Source organism: Styela clava, chromosome 8 (assembly GCF_964204865.1).
Source record: "Styela clava chromosome 8, kaStyClav1.hap1.2, whole genome shotgun sequence".
Lineage (NCBI taxonomy): Eukaryota > Metazoa > Chordata > Ascidiacea > Stolidobranchia > Styelidae > Styela > Styela clava.
The window spans coordinates 19,754,716-19,774,127 of record NC_135257.1 but is presented as its reverse complement, the minus strand read 5'-3'; the positions used below and the strand labels follow the sequence as shown (position 1 = coordinate 19,774,127).

The 19,412-nt window shown below is 38.1% G+C and overlaps 1 protein-coding gene and 1 non-coding gene across 2 annotated transcripts; one reads left to right on the top strand and one right to left on the bottom strand.

Moving 5' to 3' along the window:
* Positions 1 to 8,692: 8,692 nt before the first annotated feature.
* LOC120346712 (uncharacterized) lies at positions 8,693 to 13,062 on the bottom strand. The gene is made up of 6 exons (XM_078115732.1): positions 12,655 to 13,062; positions 11,791 to 11,883; positions 11,495 to 11,599; positions 10,868 to 10,987; positions 10,110 to 10,324; positions 8,693 to 9,075 (listed from the first exon to the last, which is right to left on the bottom strand). Exons 1-6 carry the CDS (start codon positions 12,914 to 12,916, stop codon positions 8,890 to 8,892), a joined length of 981 nt encoding a protein of 326 aa, XP_077971858.1. The 5' UTR covers positions 12,917 to 13,062; the 3' UTR covers positions 8,693 to 8,889.
* A 1,763-nt stretch (positions 13,063 to 14,825) lies between these two features.
* On the top strand, positions 14,826 to 14,988 carry LOC144425926 (U1 spliceosomal RNA). Its single transcript, XR_013477733.1, has one exon. It is a non-coding gene; the product is annotated as a U1 spliceosomal RNA (small nuclear RNA).
* The last annotated feature ends 4,424 nt before the right edge of the window (positions 14,989 to 19,412 follow it).

The window sequence follows — 19,412 nt, the reverse complement described above, 5'->3', positions numbered from 1 at the left end:
GTTAGCCATTTTTTAATTATTTTCCAGAATGTTACATAGAATTCTTTGCTGAGTCCATCCGGGCCAGGTGTTTGTTGTTTTTCATTCCTTTGATAATGATGTATATTTCGTCCTCCGTTGTAGTTCTATCCATTAGTTCATTTTGCTCATGGCTGATTAGAGTTTTGGTCATCAGGTCGAGATAGTGTCGTTGTTTGCTCTGGTGCGTTTTACATTTTTGTCCCCATAAGTCGCTATAGAACTCGTTAATCTCTTCCGTGATCTCATCCTCTGTTGTTAATATGTCGCGGCTCGAGGTTTGCAGACTCTCTATCGTGATGCGTTTGGCCCGTGTTTTGATTTTATCGTAAAATTATTTTATAGGTTCTTCGCCCTCTTTCATGTCTTCTACCTTGGATTGCAGCATATTTATTTTTATCCCCTATTAACGTTTTTAATTTGATCTTTAACTTTTCCAATAGTTGTGAGCTCCCACTTTGGGATCTAACCGTATCGCACGCTCTTCTGCTGCCTTTTCCTCAGATCTACTTATTGAGTAAGCTATAGTTTGTTTTTTAACATATTTTTTTGACTTCAAAGCGGGACGCCCCCTGTAACTTCACAGTTTCCAATTTTACTATATAGGTCTACATTTAAGCCATCCCGGCTGTCTTCATTGACCATATTGTCATCGAGAGTTCATGCGTATATTCTCTGTCTAAATATCGAGTTCACTTTGAAAAATAGAAAGGAATAGACGCTAACGATACAAATGATCCGAGTTTAGATTTTTTTATGTACAGCAAAAGGAATAAAGAATAATGAAATAGTCTGCCGTTTTCGAACATTGAGAATTCACTTATTCGCCCAAGCATGCTTTTCTGTAGATACCACCTTTAAAAAAACGTTGTTTAATGTTACATTCACGCGAACGTCCGAACAGGACCACCTATAATATAATTGATTTTAAATGTGATACGTTCGCTAACACTGTTAGCGGGAAACAATGAAACAAACAAAATACCGCATTCACCTTCATGAAGTACGCTAGCGTTGCGCTACACAGCAACGAGAAAATGATCGTGTATTATGCTGGATGGCTGAACGCAAAAACGGGACTTTTGGCTGACTTGTCGGGACGGCGGGACAAGACGCTAAAAAGCGGGACGTATGGTAAGCCTACGTATAACGGGTTTGGAACCACTGCTTGACCGCGATCATAGTTATGCGCATATTAGCCGACCACTTAGTTTGGGAACTTTTTTGGACGCTCCCGAAGTATGTGCACCAAGATGGCGCACAACCTGAACCCTAACCTGGTACACATACTATGTTTAGGTTGTGCGCCACTAGTCAAGACTAGTTCTAGTTAAGACCATTGAAATGGCGAATGGATACCTAACTCTCTCTTTAGCAAGAACAACAACTTACAAATTAGAATTTATTTTATAACAAACAATTCAGTATCAAGAAGAAGCGTTTCTGTGATATACTTTCATTTAGTCGTTTCTAAAATATTTTATGAACAATTATAGAAATAAAATACTGTGCATCGATTAGTTAAATTAGATTGTAGATAAAAAAAACATTAAGAGTGTTTATATATAAAGTGGTGTCACCAAGGCAATTTTGTCATATTTACTTAGATGGAGAAATATACGGCGCTTGAAGGGGAAAAGTCTGAGTGTTGACATGGGCCACACTAGATGACTTGGTGGGGCGGATTGTGGGCGCTCCAGAAGTATGTGTATCAATATGAAGGTAACTAATTTTGTTGGCCTACTTTACATAGGAAGGAAGGATTTACATATTTATCCCGGGGGAGAGGAAAGCCGATAAGACGGCTTAATCATATGGTGAACCACGTCCTCTTGTTCAGGTCGGGTATGGAATGAACCAGTTATTTGTTTTCGGAAGCATGGACTTGATGGTGGAGGAAGCTTTAACCGACCAGCGGTTACGTGAACCACATCAAGTTGTGTAAAGGGACGGAAGCCTATAGGCAGGGGGTATATTCACTTGGATAACACAGACAGTCCCCGACTTCGTCGTAGAACTAAAATAAGAAAAATCGGAATGAAATTATGGCCTAACCCTAACCTGGTACACATACTACGGGTGTACCGGTTTGTGTCCCGCGGGCCGTCGGTTGCCCGCCCCTGGTGTGAACCACCACTTGCGGAACATCAAATATATACATTCCTCACCGTCGCCTGGCTCCTCAACATGATAGTTTAGTCTCTGGACCTGATCCTCTGGACCTAAGTCCTGAATTATAGGCACATGCTGTTGTTGTTGTGATTCATTTCCAGAGTCGTCGGAATCGTTGCTGAAATTGCTATCAATGATATCGGACTCGATTATTTGTTGAACAGCTGGATCCGCCTTGACTGTTTCTGGGTCAGTAAGATACGATTTGTCTGTTTGTTGATCGATAGGATTAGACTCGATTTTTTGTTGATCGATCAAACTAGGATGGATTTGTTGTTTCCCAGAGTCAGACATTATTTTAGTTTTCTAATTGTTCTATATTCCTGTTACAAGTAAATAAAATATCTAAGTTTTCCCCATTCACTCCATCATAATATATTATATTCGGTGACCGTACATTTGAACCCATGTACATTTGAACCCATGCGTATATCCACGGGTTCAATCTATATGCGGGTGCTAAAACCCATGGGTTAGGGTTAGTATGGGTTTAACTATCCGTGAAACAAAAAAAAATCCATAGGTGCAATAGCATACAGGTGCAATTGTCATGGGTTCAAATGTACGTGGGTTCAAATGTAATGGAACCATTATATTCATTTACAAATTTTTCATCAAAAGTTGTCATGAAACTATTTAATTTTTTTTATTTTAAATAATAAAATTTCTGCAGCAAGGTTCAGAGAAAATTCGCCGCAAGAGCATTTTGCTGTAAAACAAGTGTTTGTAATGAAAACAGTTAGGTTTTGATTTTAAAAAGATTCGTTATTCAAGAGCATACCCTACTAACCCAAGTGTGCACAACCTGCGGCCGTACGGCCTTCAAAGGTAAAATGTGCGGCCGTGTTTCATTGCAATATCCATTCCATTCAACACTTTCTGAAACACGATCGCGACGACCGATACTCGTTGAAAAAGCCAGCATTCTCGTTGGATAACGGTTTTTTCATATAACGTACAATATTCAAACCCACGTCTATACGAGCATTCAAAATATCATACTATATAAATTCAGATGTATATATTCAATTGTGTTGGACGGAAAAGGGATTCCATTGACCTATGACAACATGAAAATAATATTTCTACTTTAAAATATCACGATAATCTGCAAACATTGGAATACGTGCTAAACCTATCCGATAATATTTAGTTTTGTTCGTATGTCTGCGATCTTGCAAATTCATTATCGCCATTATGAAAAATTCCAAGATCTGAGATAAAATCTCAAAACGTACATTTGAATCTATTACATTAAAAAATTAATTGAACATACTTTACATTGATTAGCTCATCTCGTATCATCATAATCTGATAAAAAGTCGAGTGCAACCACGACGGTAATTTAGAAAAGGGTAAGCAGGTACATCGTGGGCACAAATAATTGTTTCGACTTCGGTACTTATTATATAGTTTCTAATTTAGAATAATGGCCCAATTTTGGCAAGTTATGATGTATAAAATGCGGTTTTTATCTGCCGCGGAATCCTAAAGCAAACATTACGGTGTTTTTCGTTCATGTTATTAATATTTTCAGTCTTAATATTCACTCCGTTATTTTCAGTCGGAAATTTTTAGTTGCAGAAACACCTATCTAATTTTGCCGATGGTCGCAAAATAACGAGTTTTTCACGTCGGAAGCACAGTTCCGGTTGAGATGCAAAAACAGTTAACCAGCAGCACGCCTCTGTGTCACTAAACAATAACATACGTCCGCTACGGCGCAAGAATTAGTAATAATCACGAGATAATGAGAATCGGCGGGAAAATTGAATGCTTGAAGAGTAATAAATGCTGGTAAAAATATCAGCAATTTATAATGTATGAAACAAAGTAAAATACGTTGCGCTGTGAACAATCTTTTGCGCGTTACAGTATTTCTAGCGAATATGATTGTGGTGGTCCCAGTTTCCTTCCGACTGCAGATTCAACTATCCTAGTATCTCGTATTCATTGAAAATATTCGATTCGTTAAAAAATATTTGGTCACTAGTCACTACCAGAAACTTTTGTTTCAAATTTTACCATTTCATAAACGTTTTAGACATAGTCGATGAGAGATATTAAAAAAAACAATTCTCAATTTAAATAAAGCTTATATAAGACCTAGATCCAACTGGCGGCCGTAGTATTTTTATAAAAACATAATGCGGACGTGAAAATAAAAATAGTTGTGCACCCCTGCCGCCTAACCCTATACACATAACTGCTGTCAACATGTTTGAACCTATTGACTGAATGACACGAGACATAAATCAACAGCTAGATCAAGTAGTGGAATTTTAACATACAAACCATTGCCAACTACATTTCGACTATATTATAGAGCAATTTTTTTTCAAACTTTTTAGCTGCGCCCCCTTTTTTAGAATTTGTCAAGTCTCGCGCCCACCTCAAATAACCAGCTACAAATAACAGATAGTAATGGGAAAGTACGTTTTATTGAAAAAAAAAAACGTTGAAAATACGTTGATGGAACGTAAATAATGAAATGAACAAAAAGTTTTGAAATCTAAATATCCAAAATAAGACACGGGCAAGATCAAATTTTAATTAGTTTCACACCCTCTCAAAAAATTGTCTACTCGACAAAGCACTAAACTGATATATTCCAAATAATGTGTTCCAAAACCCTATACAACTGCGAATTATTCAAATCTCATTTTGCATATAGCCGTCCAATTCTGGGTACTTCCGAAGTATGTGAACCAAGATGGCGGACACCGAAACGTAGTATGTGTACCAGGTTAGATTTAAATAATTTTAACGTGTTAGCTTATTTTATTCCAATTTTCTTTTCCATTTAGTTCTATTGCGAGTTCGGGGAATAGCCAAGTGACTCACGTAGTATTTGTACCTGAAATTATGGCATAACTCTAACCTTGTACACATACTACGTTGCGGTGTCCGCGATCTTGGTTCACATACTTCGGGAGTACCAAATTCTGTACGTTTTGTTTTTTAATTAAATGCATGAACTTAACGGTTACCCTGTTTCTGAAAACACGCGTTGCAACATAACGTTATTTTACTCATTATCAGTAGAGTTAACTCCCAATCTCTCCGCAATGCCTTTGCAATAGTGGATCCGTGTGCGTATAATAAAAGGATGCTGTAGGAGGAATACCATACTATGCAACTCAAAAGTCTTACTGCACACTAACACAAAGTATTTCTGTAACGTTTCGTATGATCAAAATCAGACTTCCTCAGACAGTTTACAGCAATGACAAGAGAAGAACAATCAAGCGGTTTAAAAATCTAATCAGAAATACTTTATGTTGGTGTGCAGCAGGACTCCTAAATGACATAGTATTTTACTTATTATTGCCATTAATTAATTCCTACTTTACATTTTGAAATGAAGAATCAAAGAGTAGCAAAACTAATCGCCTACGCCCAAAGCCTGCGTTCATCAAGCACTCGCTTACTGCGGCAATCTTCCTATGCGTCGTCACATTCATTTAATATATCTGTAACTCTGTGTATTAGGCGTCATTGTTTACTTACTGGCGCCTGTACCTAATGTTTGCCAATGCTTTGTGACTTTTTGGACACGTAGTGAACATAACGATCGTTTTGCATTTTATGCTGGCACTCTTCTTATTGTTGGATCTCCGCTCTAGGAGACCCTTATTTATCAGTCGTTCTGTTGGATCTCCGCTCTATAGGAGACTCTTACAGTCGTTCTGTCTGTCTGTCTGTTTAGATGTAGCGTCTTAACGACTGGACCAATCTGAATGAAATTTTTCACATGGGTTATCCAGCCACCCTAGTATTGTGCGTTTTATGGAAAGTCCGGATGGAAGTTTCGTTACCATGGAAACAACGAAAAACGCGCCGATCGTTTTCTATTTTTTTACAATTTATCGCCATTTTCTCGCCAACCAAGTCGAAAATTAAAATTCCAAGAACGCTACCTTCCGCATAGCAAAATACTCTTTACAATAAGTTATCTTTGGTTTCGATACTCCATAAACTGGAGGAGCCTCAGGGATTTTAGTGAAGACTATTTTTTGATTTCCAGCCACAATATACCAGTCACGCGAGTAAGACTACGAAACGCGCAGCGTTTGAAATGAACTGGCGATTTTTAGTAGTGTCTCCTAGTATCCGTTAGTAAACTGAAATGATGCGGGCCTCAAGCAATTGCGGAGATCCAACTGGGCGCCTACCGGCTTGTTATTATTCTTCGTCACCATCATTATAAAATCGCTTTTCTCTTCAAATACTGGACCAATTGCTTTGAAATTTTAAGTGGGTAAAGTTTGATTTTTTCTCCAGAAGGCTATTACTTTTATTTATTTCAAATATTTCTGTTAGTTCTGTGAGATTTGTTTTTGTTTGCTATGACGTCACCGAACGTTCTGCGGACACATGATCACGTGCCATCGAACGTCGGCGTGAAGGCGGATTCTGAAAATCGTTGCTCAAAATTTGTAAGTTTTTTTTATGTTACCGGTGATGCTAAAGGTACTGCACTGCTTCGCTTGGCGTGAATATATTTGTAGACTGTGATATCTGCTGTTATAATACCGTGATGAATCGAAGCGTCTGGCAGATACGGTACTGCGGTAAGTTACCGTACCACAGTGAAATTGACTTATTCCTTTCGCGATCTTACTAATGCAGTAATGAAGGTTTCCTAGCAAATTTAGCCTACCGTATTTGTTAATTTTGATAAGAACAAATTGTATTGAGTTTTTATATGCCAGAAAAAAAACCGTTCCACGATCGAACAGCAGGCCTACATACATCAACAGGTACTGCAGTACTGGTAAGATACCGTACGTACAGTTCTGATGTAAACAACATAAATTTTGTAGCCTACCTTATTTTTTTATTTGATAAGAGGAGATGAATTGAGTTCTTATATGACAAGGAAGAACCGTTCTGCGAACGAATTTCAGGTACTGGTAAGTTACCGTACCGCATATGATTATTGGGGAATCGGTATTTTTTTTTATTTTGCCCTGGTACCGTAATGGATAAGTGACTTGGATCACTTGGTATTTCAATTCACGTTGAAATTGGAAGTGAGACAAAACAGGCTTTTAGTGGCCCGGAGTAGGCTACCTGTCAATCAATTCATCGATCTAGTCACACTTGAGTGATATTGGCGTTTAGAGGCCGTTAATCTCCGTTCTCGGAGCGGAAAAGCGTTCGCCAGGGTAATGGGAATTTTTTCATGTGGCATTGGGGGTGGGGGCAGTGCCTTCGCCCCCTCCCTGGTTAGAGTACGTGTGGAAAGCCACGCCCACTTGTTACCTAATCCTAAAAAGTCGCTTTTCTCTTTAATTACTACCAATTGCTCTGGAATTTTTAGTGCTTGAATATAAAAATATTCTTTAGAAGACTATTACTTTCATTTACTTCAAATGTGTCCATATATTTGAGCATAGAGCTCTTGTCTTATCTTGAAATAAAACGATGCTGTAGGTTATTCGCTACGCTTTAGCAATTTTGCCCAGAGGTATATTACACGAGTTTTCTGCGAGGTTGAGGTTGGAAAAAATCCAAATGTAATATAAACTATCGTATAATAAAATTCTAAATAGTTCTCGAGACTACGGATTATTTGTTCTATTACGACTCCTAGATGACACTTTGTGATCACGTGACATTTCAATTTTTGAATATCCAGCCTTCAAAACCATATCGTTGCAATAAATATTAACAGAATGATAACTGTTAGATATTTTAAATGAGATTAAAAAGCTCAGCTTGTTTTTTTGACGGAACTTTGTGAATCATCCACTTCTTCGATTTTGGGGTACACCCCTAGTAAATGTACCAGGACATAAATATATTCCGATTTCCTTATTGGATACGTGACCCATGAATTGTTTTGCTATTACGTTGTTGTTGCTCTTTGTCACAGAAATAAATCGCTTTTCACTTTGAACACCGGAACAATCCTTTGAAATTTTCCGTGGGTAAAGATTGTATTCATTTCTAAATATCGTATGAATTCTATAAGATCTGACATTTCATCCAAAATTATGATCCGTACAATACGGCCCACTTTAAAGAGACGGTCACGTGAAATAAAAATCATTTCTTCATGAGATTGAGATCGACAATTACAAGCCTTACAATCACTTTGTTTGTTTTAGGTCAGTAGACAATTTTTATACGTTGGCTTTGGATACGGATCTATGACACGCTCTCACTTTCGCGAATGTAAAGAACATGCATTGGCGCCATAATCTTCCTCTCGTGGCGATGTATTAAAAACTTTCTCTCAAACAATAAACCAATATTGAACACATTTCCATTCATCTAATCATTGTGAAAAGACATGTTTTCAGCTGTAATATCATGCAATAAGTTATCTCAATCCAATATCTGAACTATTTCTTGCTCAACCTGATTCCTTCCAGAAACATAACGTGAAAACAACAAAAATGATATCACATGGAAGCCAAATTTATTTCGAGTTAATGAAGCAAGTTCGTAATATTTTTATTTCTAAAATTACATAAATTGAATAGTTATTTCTCTAAATTTCACATCTATACCTTCATAATTTAAAAAAGTTGAACGACAAAGACAGAATAATCTAACAGACAAGTGACTGTTCAAAGTGTTAATTTTCGACAGCAATTTAATCAAAATGTATGGATTTCAAATTAGGAATCACTGATTTAAAATATATGATAGATCCAGAGAAACAGAATACAACCAGGCAGACGTTTATTAGATCTGGATCTCACAAATAACTCCATTCATTTCCCGTGTAGGAGGAGCATTTCCCATTCCTCGCAATCTATGATTGTAATTAATATTCAGATAAACATTTGTGCGATATATATATTCAATTCCAGTAAGTGGAGAACCTGTATACCATTTTGTGAATGAATCTGCGGGTGTGACGTCACGGGTCTGAGAACAAACAATAAAAATGGTTAGATGTAGATTATCATTGGATTATGCTTGATCAACTGCAATTCTCACTCGTCTATCTCCATGTTCGTGTGGTTAGGTATTCACAATTATTATAAAAAACAAGAGAGATGTGCTCAAATATATGGACACGTTAAGAAGAGAGAAGCAGTATTTACCTCTGACGCCACCGGTACTCACAAAAAATTCCGAGTTTCGCGTAGAAATAATTTACAGATTCAAACCGGACAGCCAGTGTTCCCATGGATGAAATAATACAGCGAAATTTTAGACGAAATATCAGATTTCATGCGAAATTTAGAAATAAAAAAAAAGTAATAGCCTTCTGGCAATAAAATCAATCTTTACTCACTGAAAATTTCAAAGCAATTGGTCCAGTATTCGAAGAGAAAAGCGATTTTTTAAAAATGATGGAGACAAATAATAACAATAACAACATAATATTGAAACGATCGTTATGTCCACTAAACGTGTCCAATAAAGACTGATTTGGATATTCGTTATCACTTTGTGGACGTGTTGGCGCCTCAAATACATTTGGTCTTTCATGGTTTTCAAGGAAAACTCCATGTTCGTGCTGCATGGGACTGATGTGTCCAAAACTGCACAATTATTATGACTTGAATTCTATTAGGATATTCGTTATCACTCGTACAGACGTATGACATTATAAAAGCACGGAACTCCAAACAGTGACCCCTGTACCCGCAGAATCTGATGTGCTAATGAGCGCAATCTACAGTAATTAACAAGAAGAAACCAGATTCCAATTCACTTGACTCCCATCATCACAACCATCAAGGCTGATGGTATCTTTTAATCAGCAAGTCTAACTATAATGATGTGTAAAAAGTCCCGAATGGGTAACAATGTCATCGTTGCATTTTAAAATCGCTCGTCTAATATTTTCAAATCTCTGTTGCCGTATTGTATTTGCGGCCTTCCCCATTTCACCCGTCTAATGACAGATCCTTATGTTTCACGAGTATAAAAAAACGCCTCATGATACTAACCATTGGATCAATACGGATTCCTGTCCATATAAATTTCCCCATCTCTCCCTTCCCCAAGTATTTCATAATCGCATTGTAGGATTTTTTATCCCGAATCAAACCAACATCTGCGTTACGTTTCTCACAACTATCAACTGCTTTGTCGTAGATGACATCTTCTCCTACTGACATCACAAAAAAATAGCAGATATTTCCCATCTTCAATTTGCAGTTTTCTGAAATTTATTAAATTCCGTTTCGCAAATTTTAAGTGTAAAAACTTTCCCGCCACCGTTGAAAATGCACGTTTGTCCCTATTCCATATCTAATTTACACATTGCAAATTTCACCAGACTTCACAACAGCTGTCTGCTCAGACCTCTTCTTAGAGCACAGATTGCTGCGTTTTGGGAAAATTAAATTACCTTTGCTTAATTATAGACAAACTCTCACGACAGTTATGAAGTTGTTATTACTGTGGTATTCCGAACAGGGCTGTTCAGGTGAAAAAATTTAGTGTCGAAATATGTAAATTTCGACTCCGACTGCAGCTTCCAACCCCCAAAAAATCTAATTTATATAAGAAAGAATGCAAGTTATAAACTTGATAACTTAAAGTTTCTGTAAAAAAATTAACTTTTAATACTATTGTAAATATGAAATTTCTGATTTGGGGAAATTTGATAGTTTAAAAATTTGACTCCAGTTCCGACTCCGGTGGAAACAAGTTCGACTTCAAACTTCTGATTGAGATCTTCACTATGACTATGAAATTTTACCTGGGGAAGGATTCCGTTTCAATGTTGTTTTGGTTGTTGTCGTCGGTCTCTGTTGGTTTCTAGATCGAACCTGTTGAGGCTTTTCCGTTGCAGAGAGTTTTTGTTCAATCCGATCCATTGCTTAATAGAAGAATAAACGTAAGTTAGCGTCTATTTCCAGCATTACTGAAAACAAAATGTCTAATTCAATGGCAGAATGGCCTAATTGATTGCAATTGAACTTGTAGCCAACTTGAAGAAAATAGTACAAGGATTTTCAGTCTATCTATGCTCTTCTACGTAATCTAATTTTAATCTTCATCCGGTTCGCCGTTATGTTGTAAAACTATGAATTAATAATTTGAAATCCTCGGCATGATTTTATTTCATCGGCTAAGGTTACATTTGCTGAGCTATAACTGCGTGATTTACCTCTCTTCATTTCATTGTTTGTTTGCTTTTGTTCGTCCGATTCTTCAAGAAGCTTACTAGATTTGGAATTTTGTGTAGCCTGGTTACTGTTCCTAGTGTTGGTCTCTACTGCGGATTTAGGCACGTTTCCAACAGCGCCCACTTTGTCGAGTTCACACAGAAAAAGAATTCCTATTTCACTAGATCAGGCGTCATGTTAAAAATCATCACACAAACCTTTCTTCAATTCCCTGATTTCAGCTGATTGTTCTTTACGGCTCTGCTTTAGGTCAACGATTTCGGCAGATAGCCTTGTATTTTCGCTCTGTATCTCACGAATTTCTGCGTGATATATATAGGTAAAAATTAATAATGTTGACATTAATAACTAAGCATCAAGCAAAATTTCAGATAGATTTTTTAAATTGCATTTCCTTTGGTTATCTAACGTTCTTATGCCAACTTTGCTGAGGTTAAGAGCATACTTCATTGAAGAAAGCCAGATAACGACTAATTGTATCACTAATACTAACTTGAAATTTCTTCATCCAAACCATGGATGCTTTTCATTTTTTCATCAACATTTTTTTCCAACTCTTTGAATTCTGATTTGATACTCCCAATATCTGAATAAATTTGTAATAGCTTATTACCTAGTAGATTAAATACAAATTGTTTTGAACTATTTGAACACACGAATTAATTAAACTGATAAGGTAATGCTACGGTGGTTGAGTTTACCAATCCAATAATGTAATTTATGAATTTCTCTTGAAAACGGATGAAATGTTCTGATAAACGACTTAAAACATCTGAAAAGTAACCAGAGAAATACTTTATTTCATAAGAAATTGGGGATAAATTTGATTTCCTATCTGTATTCGACCTTATAACGTCAGGTCATTCTTAGGATAGGATTTACATATTTATCCCGGGGGAAAGAAAAGCCGATAAGACGGCTCAACCCTCTCGTCCGGTTACCATTCCATGTCGGGTATAGGGTTAGTCAGTTATTTGTTTTCGGGAGCATGGACTTGGTGGTAGAGGAAGCCGTAACCGACCAGCGGTTACGTGATCAACCCTACGGCGGCAAAGAGTCCAGCAATCCTCTCGCACATAACCGTCCCTGCATGAGATTTGAACCTGGGAACCCACGCAGAGTAATCAGCGGTGCGGTGGCGAACGTATTCCCAGCGCTTAGCACAATGAGCCACACCGCCGCGCCTTAGCATTGCAAATGTGGCAGCCACCTGTAATAACATTGACTTATGCTTTTGTAACGTAATTCATTGATTCAATGTCAAAACAGTAAAATGTGGGACTCGATAGCAAGTTTGCTCTACTCGTTTATGAAGCCCAATAATTTAAAATCATCAAATCAAATTATAGCGAAGTACCTAAAGTATTCCTGGATACTAAAGGAAACAGATTGACGGCATTCTGAGGTTGAGCCGTATTCTTAGATTTGCACGTAATCGGAAATTCCTTGTTTTGCAGATGTTCATCAATGTTGAAGCCTGGTCTGCTCCATCCTACAGCAACAGGATCACATTGTGCGATCTGGCAACCCGGCTTGGGAGAGCAGTGGAACACTGCGTCATCTTGACACCAGGATGAAGAGATGACGTAGATTAAGATAAAAACGATTGAGATTTTCATCCCGAGGTTTTAGTGTAGTAAAGTATTAACTGAATGAAGAGAAGTGTAAATGTTTTCATATAAACTTATAAAGTATGTTATTGAAGGCGAAAAAATATTTGCTTGCTTGACTCTATAGACATGACTTTTAAAATTAGTTCCGTCTGCAGTGGATTTAAATAGTCACAAACAAACACAAAATGTATATTTTAGTATGTAAGTTTTAGTTCAATTTCAAGCTGAGTCTGACTATTCCCCTCGCCGAGTTATCTTTATAAATTTATATAAACTCATAGCCTAGTCTTTCACACTTTAACGGCGATCAGATGAATTCAACAGCCGGACATCCTATCTAATATAGTAAGCATAGCATATATAGTACGGTACCGTACTTTATACCTTCAAAAAAGATATTGCAACATTGGCACTCAACGAAGCAACAGCTCAAACTCGAGAATGAAAAGCGAAACCCCGCGTCCCCTCAAAGTGAAGCAACAATGCTTTCAAAAATGTCTTAGCGTATTAAATCATAACTGGAAATTACGTAAACCCTTTCGTTAAAACTTTAAAATTTCAATTAATAGCATCACAAACAACGTCGGAAGAATCGGAACGCAAAAACGTCGTTATTCAGCAATAACATTGTTTACCGTTATCAGTGCTATTTCCAAATTTACTTGCGGAGTGACCAAACTGGAATTTCGAAAGTAGCGTAATAGATGATGTCTTCACAAAGTCTCGTTTGGAGTCAAGAATTGGAAATGTCTCTTGCTGTGAAAATCTTAACATCAGCAATGAAAGGACGATCTTTCTTAGTTCTGTTCCAAGGTTTTACCAACTCTGCTTATTCTTTTACGTTTTTGTGTTCACACCCACGAAATTATCGATAATGAAAGACACATTCTATCTTCGAGCCTCGAAACTTCAGCCAAAGAGGTGCATTCCATACAATCGATATCAAACTGCACTAATATAGTTTTTATGGCGTCGCTTTTATGACCAAAACTTTACCACACTGGAATATTTATTGGAATATACGTGAGGAATCGTGTCGAGGCGCAGTTTCAGATCTTAAACGGATTAGCGGTCACGCGTGACGTTCAGTATGGAAAAACAATGACATCGCCGAATTTAATTTATTGCAATATTCTATTTCTAAATAAATAAATCGCAATGATTTTAAAAATCAAAGAATACACATACTCAGGGATTCCATACCGTCCTTATTTCTAAGGTTTGTTCTTATTTTTAGCTTGCGTCTTTATTTTTGGCTTGCGTGTCCTTATTTTGTCTTATGTGGACTTCATAATAGAAGCTTTGTGTTGTTTGTCTTATCGCCAAAGCTTTATTGTGGCATGCTAAAAACAACACAATCTTATTTGGAACACAAAGAAGCAAGGCATAAAGCATTGTTAGTGTGGTGATCCTTAGGTTTTGTCGTGTTGGTGGTTATTTTAGCCTAAATTCAAAAATGAGCAAACGTAAGAACGTTTTTCGTGAGTACGGGAAAGAATTCAAATTTAACGAAGTTTGAAGGGTAAGTGCTCCGCACACTGTAACGTCTGTAATTGTGACATTACCCTGGAGCCCATAGGAAAGTCAGCTATTTCTGCTCACAATGCATAAATTTTTCCAGTCGTAATTATTTTGGGTTCCAGATCGATGAAATCCCTGCATATACTATTAAAAGTAAACTTCCCGGTAATTTTAGTACCAGGTTAGGGTTAGGCTATAATTTAATTCAGATTTTCCTTAAGCTTTTCAAACCGCCTTGCTGTCTCTCCGGTTTTCAGTTCACGGCAAGTGCAGATAGGCAATAGTTACCGTAAGTAGTCTAGTACAACAGGTAGGTGAGCGAGGTTGACGGCCAAGGTACCGTAGGCTAGTAGGTTACCTACCTGCACGGTAGGCTGGTGGCTGTTACCGGTACATGATCACAGGACGAGACAGTTAACCGCAATCATAAAGGCGGTTTCGCCTAGGCGAGGTTTGGTCATTGCACCCAGACTAAATTGACCCTAGCGATTATAACAAATGCGGATAACTCGGTCGTATAATTTCTGCTTGTGGGGACTGCATTCGCGCTATCCTTTTTGTTTGAAAAAAAAAAATTGCCTCATTAACGGTAACGTACCGTTACGGTACACACTATACCTACAGCCACAGCAGTGTAATTTCATCCTTTTATAGCTCCAATGCCGGTAGCAATATTTTTTGTTTGACAGAATCAATGTACCCAGACAGACTTATTCTTACCAAGTGATGCTCCTGTGCTCTCCAAAAGAAACTGAATTATCCAAACTAACAATGCCACAATATACTAAGGAGGAGATAATGCGGTGGAATGTGGAGAGTTTAAATTTTTTTTGAGAAGATATGAACTTGCGACGACAAAAACAAACAAACACTGAGTTGGTTGCCCTCGCGTATGCAACACAGGCGATGAACCTTGAAGTGAAAGCTTCTGCGGTGCAGGAATATCAAAATATCCTTCTTGCTCCAGATGGTACCAAGTTGCCAGATTCAAATTCGTCTGAATCTGATACATTACCCTGGATCAGTGCTCTTCAACAGGGGTTCCGCGGAACCCTAGGGTTGCACATGTAGTGGGGTTCTGTGAGTTTATAGGGTCCTTTAGGGGTTCCGCGTAAAGGAAAAATTGACTGCTGGGCGAGTGAAGTTGCAAAAAATGATTATTCTTCTTTTTCGTTTTGGGATAAATTCCTAAGTGCGCAACAGCAAGAAAGAGTCCTAGATATCCGTAATATCAATTCGGAGGAAACCTTCGAAAAACATGTGAGGGAATATTTTTGGATTTCTCCTCACAAAGGGTACAGCAATTGCAAAAGAAGCATTAAAACTTCAGTGCCAATTTACTAATACAGTACCTATTTGTGTAAATTAGCATTTTCTGCTTTAACAACTATTAAAACCAAAAAAGAAGTTGTTTAAAGAGTGTAGACATGAGTATGAGAATTGCTTTGATGGCCGTGGAGCCACGATTCAAGAAGATTGCAAAGGAAACGCGAGAACAACCTAGTCTTTGAGTTTCACGCTTCTTTCCCTTTCTTTCTGTTTTGTTGTTGAAGTAGAAATATTTGAATTACAAATATTTCGTGTTACGAGTATTTCGTGTTTTATTTTTGTTATTTGGGGTTCCATAAAAAATGAAAAATGATATCAGGGGTTCTGCAATAACAAAAAGGTTGAAGAGCACTGCCCTGGATCGAAGAAAAACATGGAATAGTTTTTTGGACTAACCTGCACATTACACATATTGCTTTGTATTTGAGTAAAGGTGAACTTGAAGTGACGGAGAAGCTTTTGGATGGATATAAGCTGGGCAAGCCATACAGTTATTTTTCTTCCATGTGGCTGAAAGAAGTTTATTATCTCCGCTTCAAACATTACTGCATACTCAAAGCAAACTTTTTCCCGTCACAGCGAATTCATGATCCGCCTCATAAATTGCGGGTTTGCTGTAGAAGGGATAATGGAATGAATTATTGTTAGAGGTTTTTGTTCTTGCACTGCGAGGTAAGATTCCTACAGAATGTATTTCATAAAGGGTACTCCCGAAGTATGAGTACCAGGTCAGGACATAATATTATTTTGATGTTTCCTATTTTACTTCTAATACGAGTCTGAGGACTGTCTGTGTTTCTTTACATAACTTAATGTAAAATGGGCGACCAAAATTAGACACCTCCTCTTGGTACAAATACTTCAGGAGCACCTCATAAAGTACTATCAAAACCAGAAACACCGATTTTCTAAAGGCACTGCACTGTTTGTTAGTTTCCTTTTTGATTTTATTTATGCCCGAAATGAAATGATTGGTAATGTGGCAATATCATTCAGAGGAAAATGAACTTCCGTGTACTTAATCTATGATATTCATTTCAGTCATAAGCAAAATTTGTCGAGAGAACGATCCTATAACTGAAAAGCCATTAGGTACAGAGCAGTGGCCAGAATGTTGGAAAGAGTAGTTGTTCCAGCGTAGCTCATGCCTCAGCTTCAGTGTCGCAATAAAAAATGTTCGAAAACGCGGAGATAGAAGAGAGTAAATTTGATAGGTTTTTAAGTATGAAGGTGGTTTGGAAAAATAGTCTTACAGCGGCTACAAGAGATGAGGTTAAAGATTTGGAAAGAAGAACAAGGGGTCAGGCTACTAATACCAAGTTAGGGTTATCAGGTTGTGCGCCATCTTGGTACATATACTACGGGAGCGCCAAATAATGTCCGTAAGTCGTCAAGTGCCGGATATTCCCATTATCAATTTTTAAAGAGGGTTCGTATAGAAAACATGTGAATATATGGCCAAGAACAAGACGCCGCCGAGGTTCTGTCAGTTCTGTTTGATATATGCCCGATTTACAGGAAGAGTACAGAGTTGCAATTTTTGACTATACGCAAGTGTAACGAGTGTTCTTATAAAACATATAATGTCAGTTTCACAATGGGCCGTTTTACGAACTTGTGCGTCTCAAGGCGGATGCATCTGCAATAGCAACAAGATCTTGCGTTTATGGGTGCAATCGGAGCGTCCGAGATGAGCGTATTTTACTCCGGAGCCGCAATGCAATCACAAGAAAAGCATCCTTAGTTATTGGACGTACACTGTTTCCCTCATGGTCCTTAAAATATGGTACAAGTCAAAGAGAAGATTGTCTCAGGCTGTGGCCGAAGAGCAGGTTGCTACTCGGAGAACTGGCGATTAGTGCTCGGACACTGGGTCAGGATGGAAAGTCGCTGAAACGTTTTTGGGAGCTTGTGCGTCTCAAGGAAGGGAACGGATGCATCCGCAAGACCAGGTAGGAATCTGCTAGACGGACGGAGCGTCCGTGATTAATATTTTTTCGGATGATTCTAGGCATTGGATTGTGTAGCCTATTTCTGATTAAAAATTAAACCGATGATTATCTCTTATTTGAAAACGGTCAAGAAACCCAGAAGCTTGCATTCAAAACTGTGGGATTGTTGAATAACTGGAACAACCGCTGGGCAAATTGTTTATTACAGGCCTTGAACTAAGTTTTAAGAAATTGCAAGCGAAGATGTGCCAGAATTTGGTAACCTGCTGGGCAATGCGATTACGATACTCCAATAAATGTCCATAGGTCATCAAGTGCCGGATATTTCCATTACTAATTTTTCAAATAGGGTTTGTATAGAAAACATGTGGATATATGGCCAAGAAGAGACGCAGCCGAGTTTCTGTCAGTTCTGTTTGATATATGCCCGCTTTACGGGAAGAGTACAGAGTTGCAACTTTTGACAATACGCAAGTGTGACGAGTGTTCTGATTCACAATGGACCGTTTTTACTCAACAAGATCTTGCGTCGATAGGCTCAAACGGAGCATCCGAGATGAGCGTATTTTACTCTGCAGCCGCAGTGCAATCACAAGAAAAGCATCCTTAGTTATTGTATGTACATTGTTCTGCCCATAAACCTAATTTAGATTTGATACAGTGTGCTTTATGCGTTCGAAGAGAACGTCATGGCTTCAGACGAAGAGCAAGTTGCTGCTCGATTATGATTGGCGAATTCAACAACAATACTGGACGAGAAGTGCTGACGATTTGTCTTCGGACAGTGGGTCATGATGGGAAGTCACAAAAACGTTTGAACAAGCTTGTGCGTTTCGAGGAGGATGCATCTGCAATAGCAGGTAAGACTTTGCCAACTGATGCGCCAACAACGGTGGTTGCCATAGCGCAGATGGATCATCCATGATGAGTGGATGTACCCGGGGAGCGACAGTGCAATTACAAAAAAAGCATTATTGGTATTGTATTTAGGTTGTGCCGCCCACAGACGGCACGCCATACATTACATCAAAACTGTTTCCACCGCCAGGTACCTAATTGATTGGTATAAGACGCTTTAAACAATCTTTTCAGTATATCAGATTAGAGCAAGAATATATATAGCCTAAAAAAGCTGAGAAACAACGATAGTTTCTGTGGAGTGTGTGCAATATGCGGCTGCCGAATTCATATGCACGGAGAAAAAAAAGTCCAATATTTTTTCCTATGATTTCGGGCATTGGATTGTGTACTTTCTGATTACAATTTCAACCGATAAATATCTCTTACTTGAAAACGGTCAAGAAACCTAGTATGTACATTATGTCGCATTCTTATTATTGCATGTACATTGTTCCGCCCATAGACTTAACTTAGATTTGTCATAGTGGGCTTTATAGACCGCAAAATTCGTTACACGTCAAAGAGAAGGTACGAGGAGATGAATAATCACGACTATGGATGAAGAGCAGGTTGCTACTCAAATATTATTGACGAATCCAAAGACAATACTGGATAAGAAGAGCTGGCGATTTGTTCTCGGACACTGGGTCAAGATGGGAAGTAATTGAAACGTTTTTACGAGCTTGTGCGCCAAAGGTGTGGATGCATCCGCAATAGCAGGTAAGACTTTGCCAACTATTGCGTCCATAGGCGCAGACGGTGCATTCGTGATGAGCGTATGTTACCGCGGAGCAGTGTTC

Excerpts from the sequence above, each read along its gene's own strand:
- LOC120346712 (XM_078115732.1), bottom strand. The coding sequence starts at position 12,916 with ATGAAAATCTCAATCGTTTTTATCTTAATCTACGTCATCTCTTCATCC. Across the intron at positions 10,988-11,494 it reads AATCAGGGAATTGAAGAAAG|CAATGGATCGGATTGAACAA; the intron begins GTTTGTGTGATG and ends TCTTCTATTAAG. Across the intron at positions 10,325-10,867 it reads GAAACGGAATCCTTCCCCAG|AAAACTGCAAATTGAAGATG; the intron begins GTAAAATTTCAT and ends AATAAATTTCAG.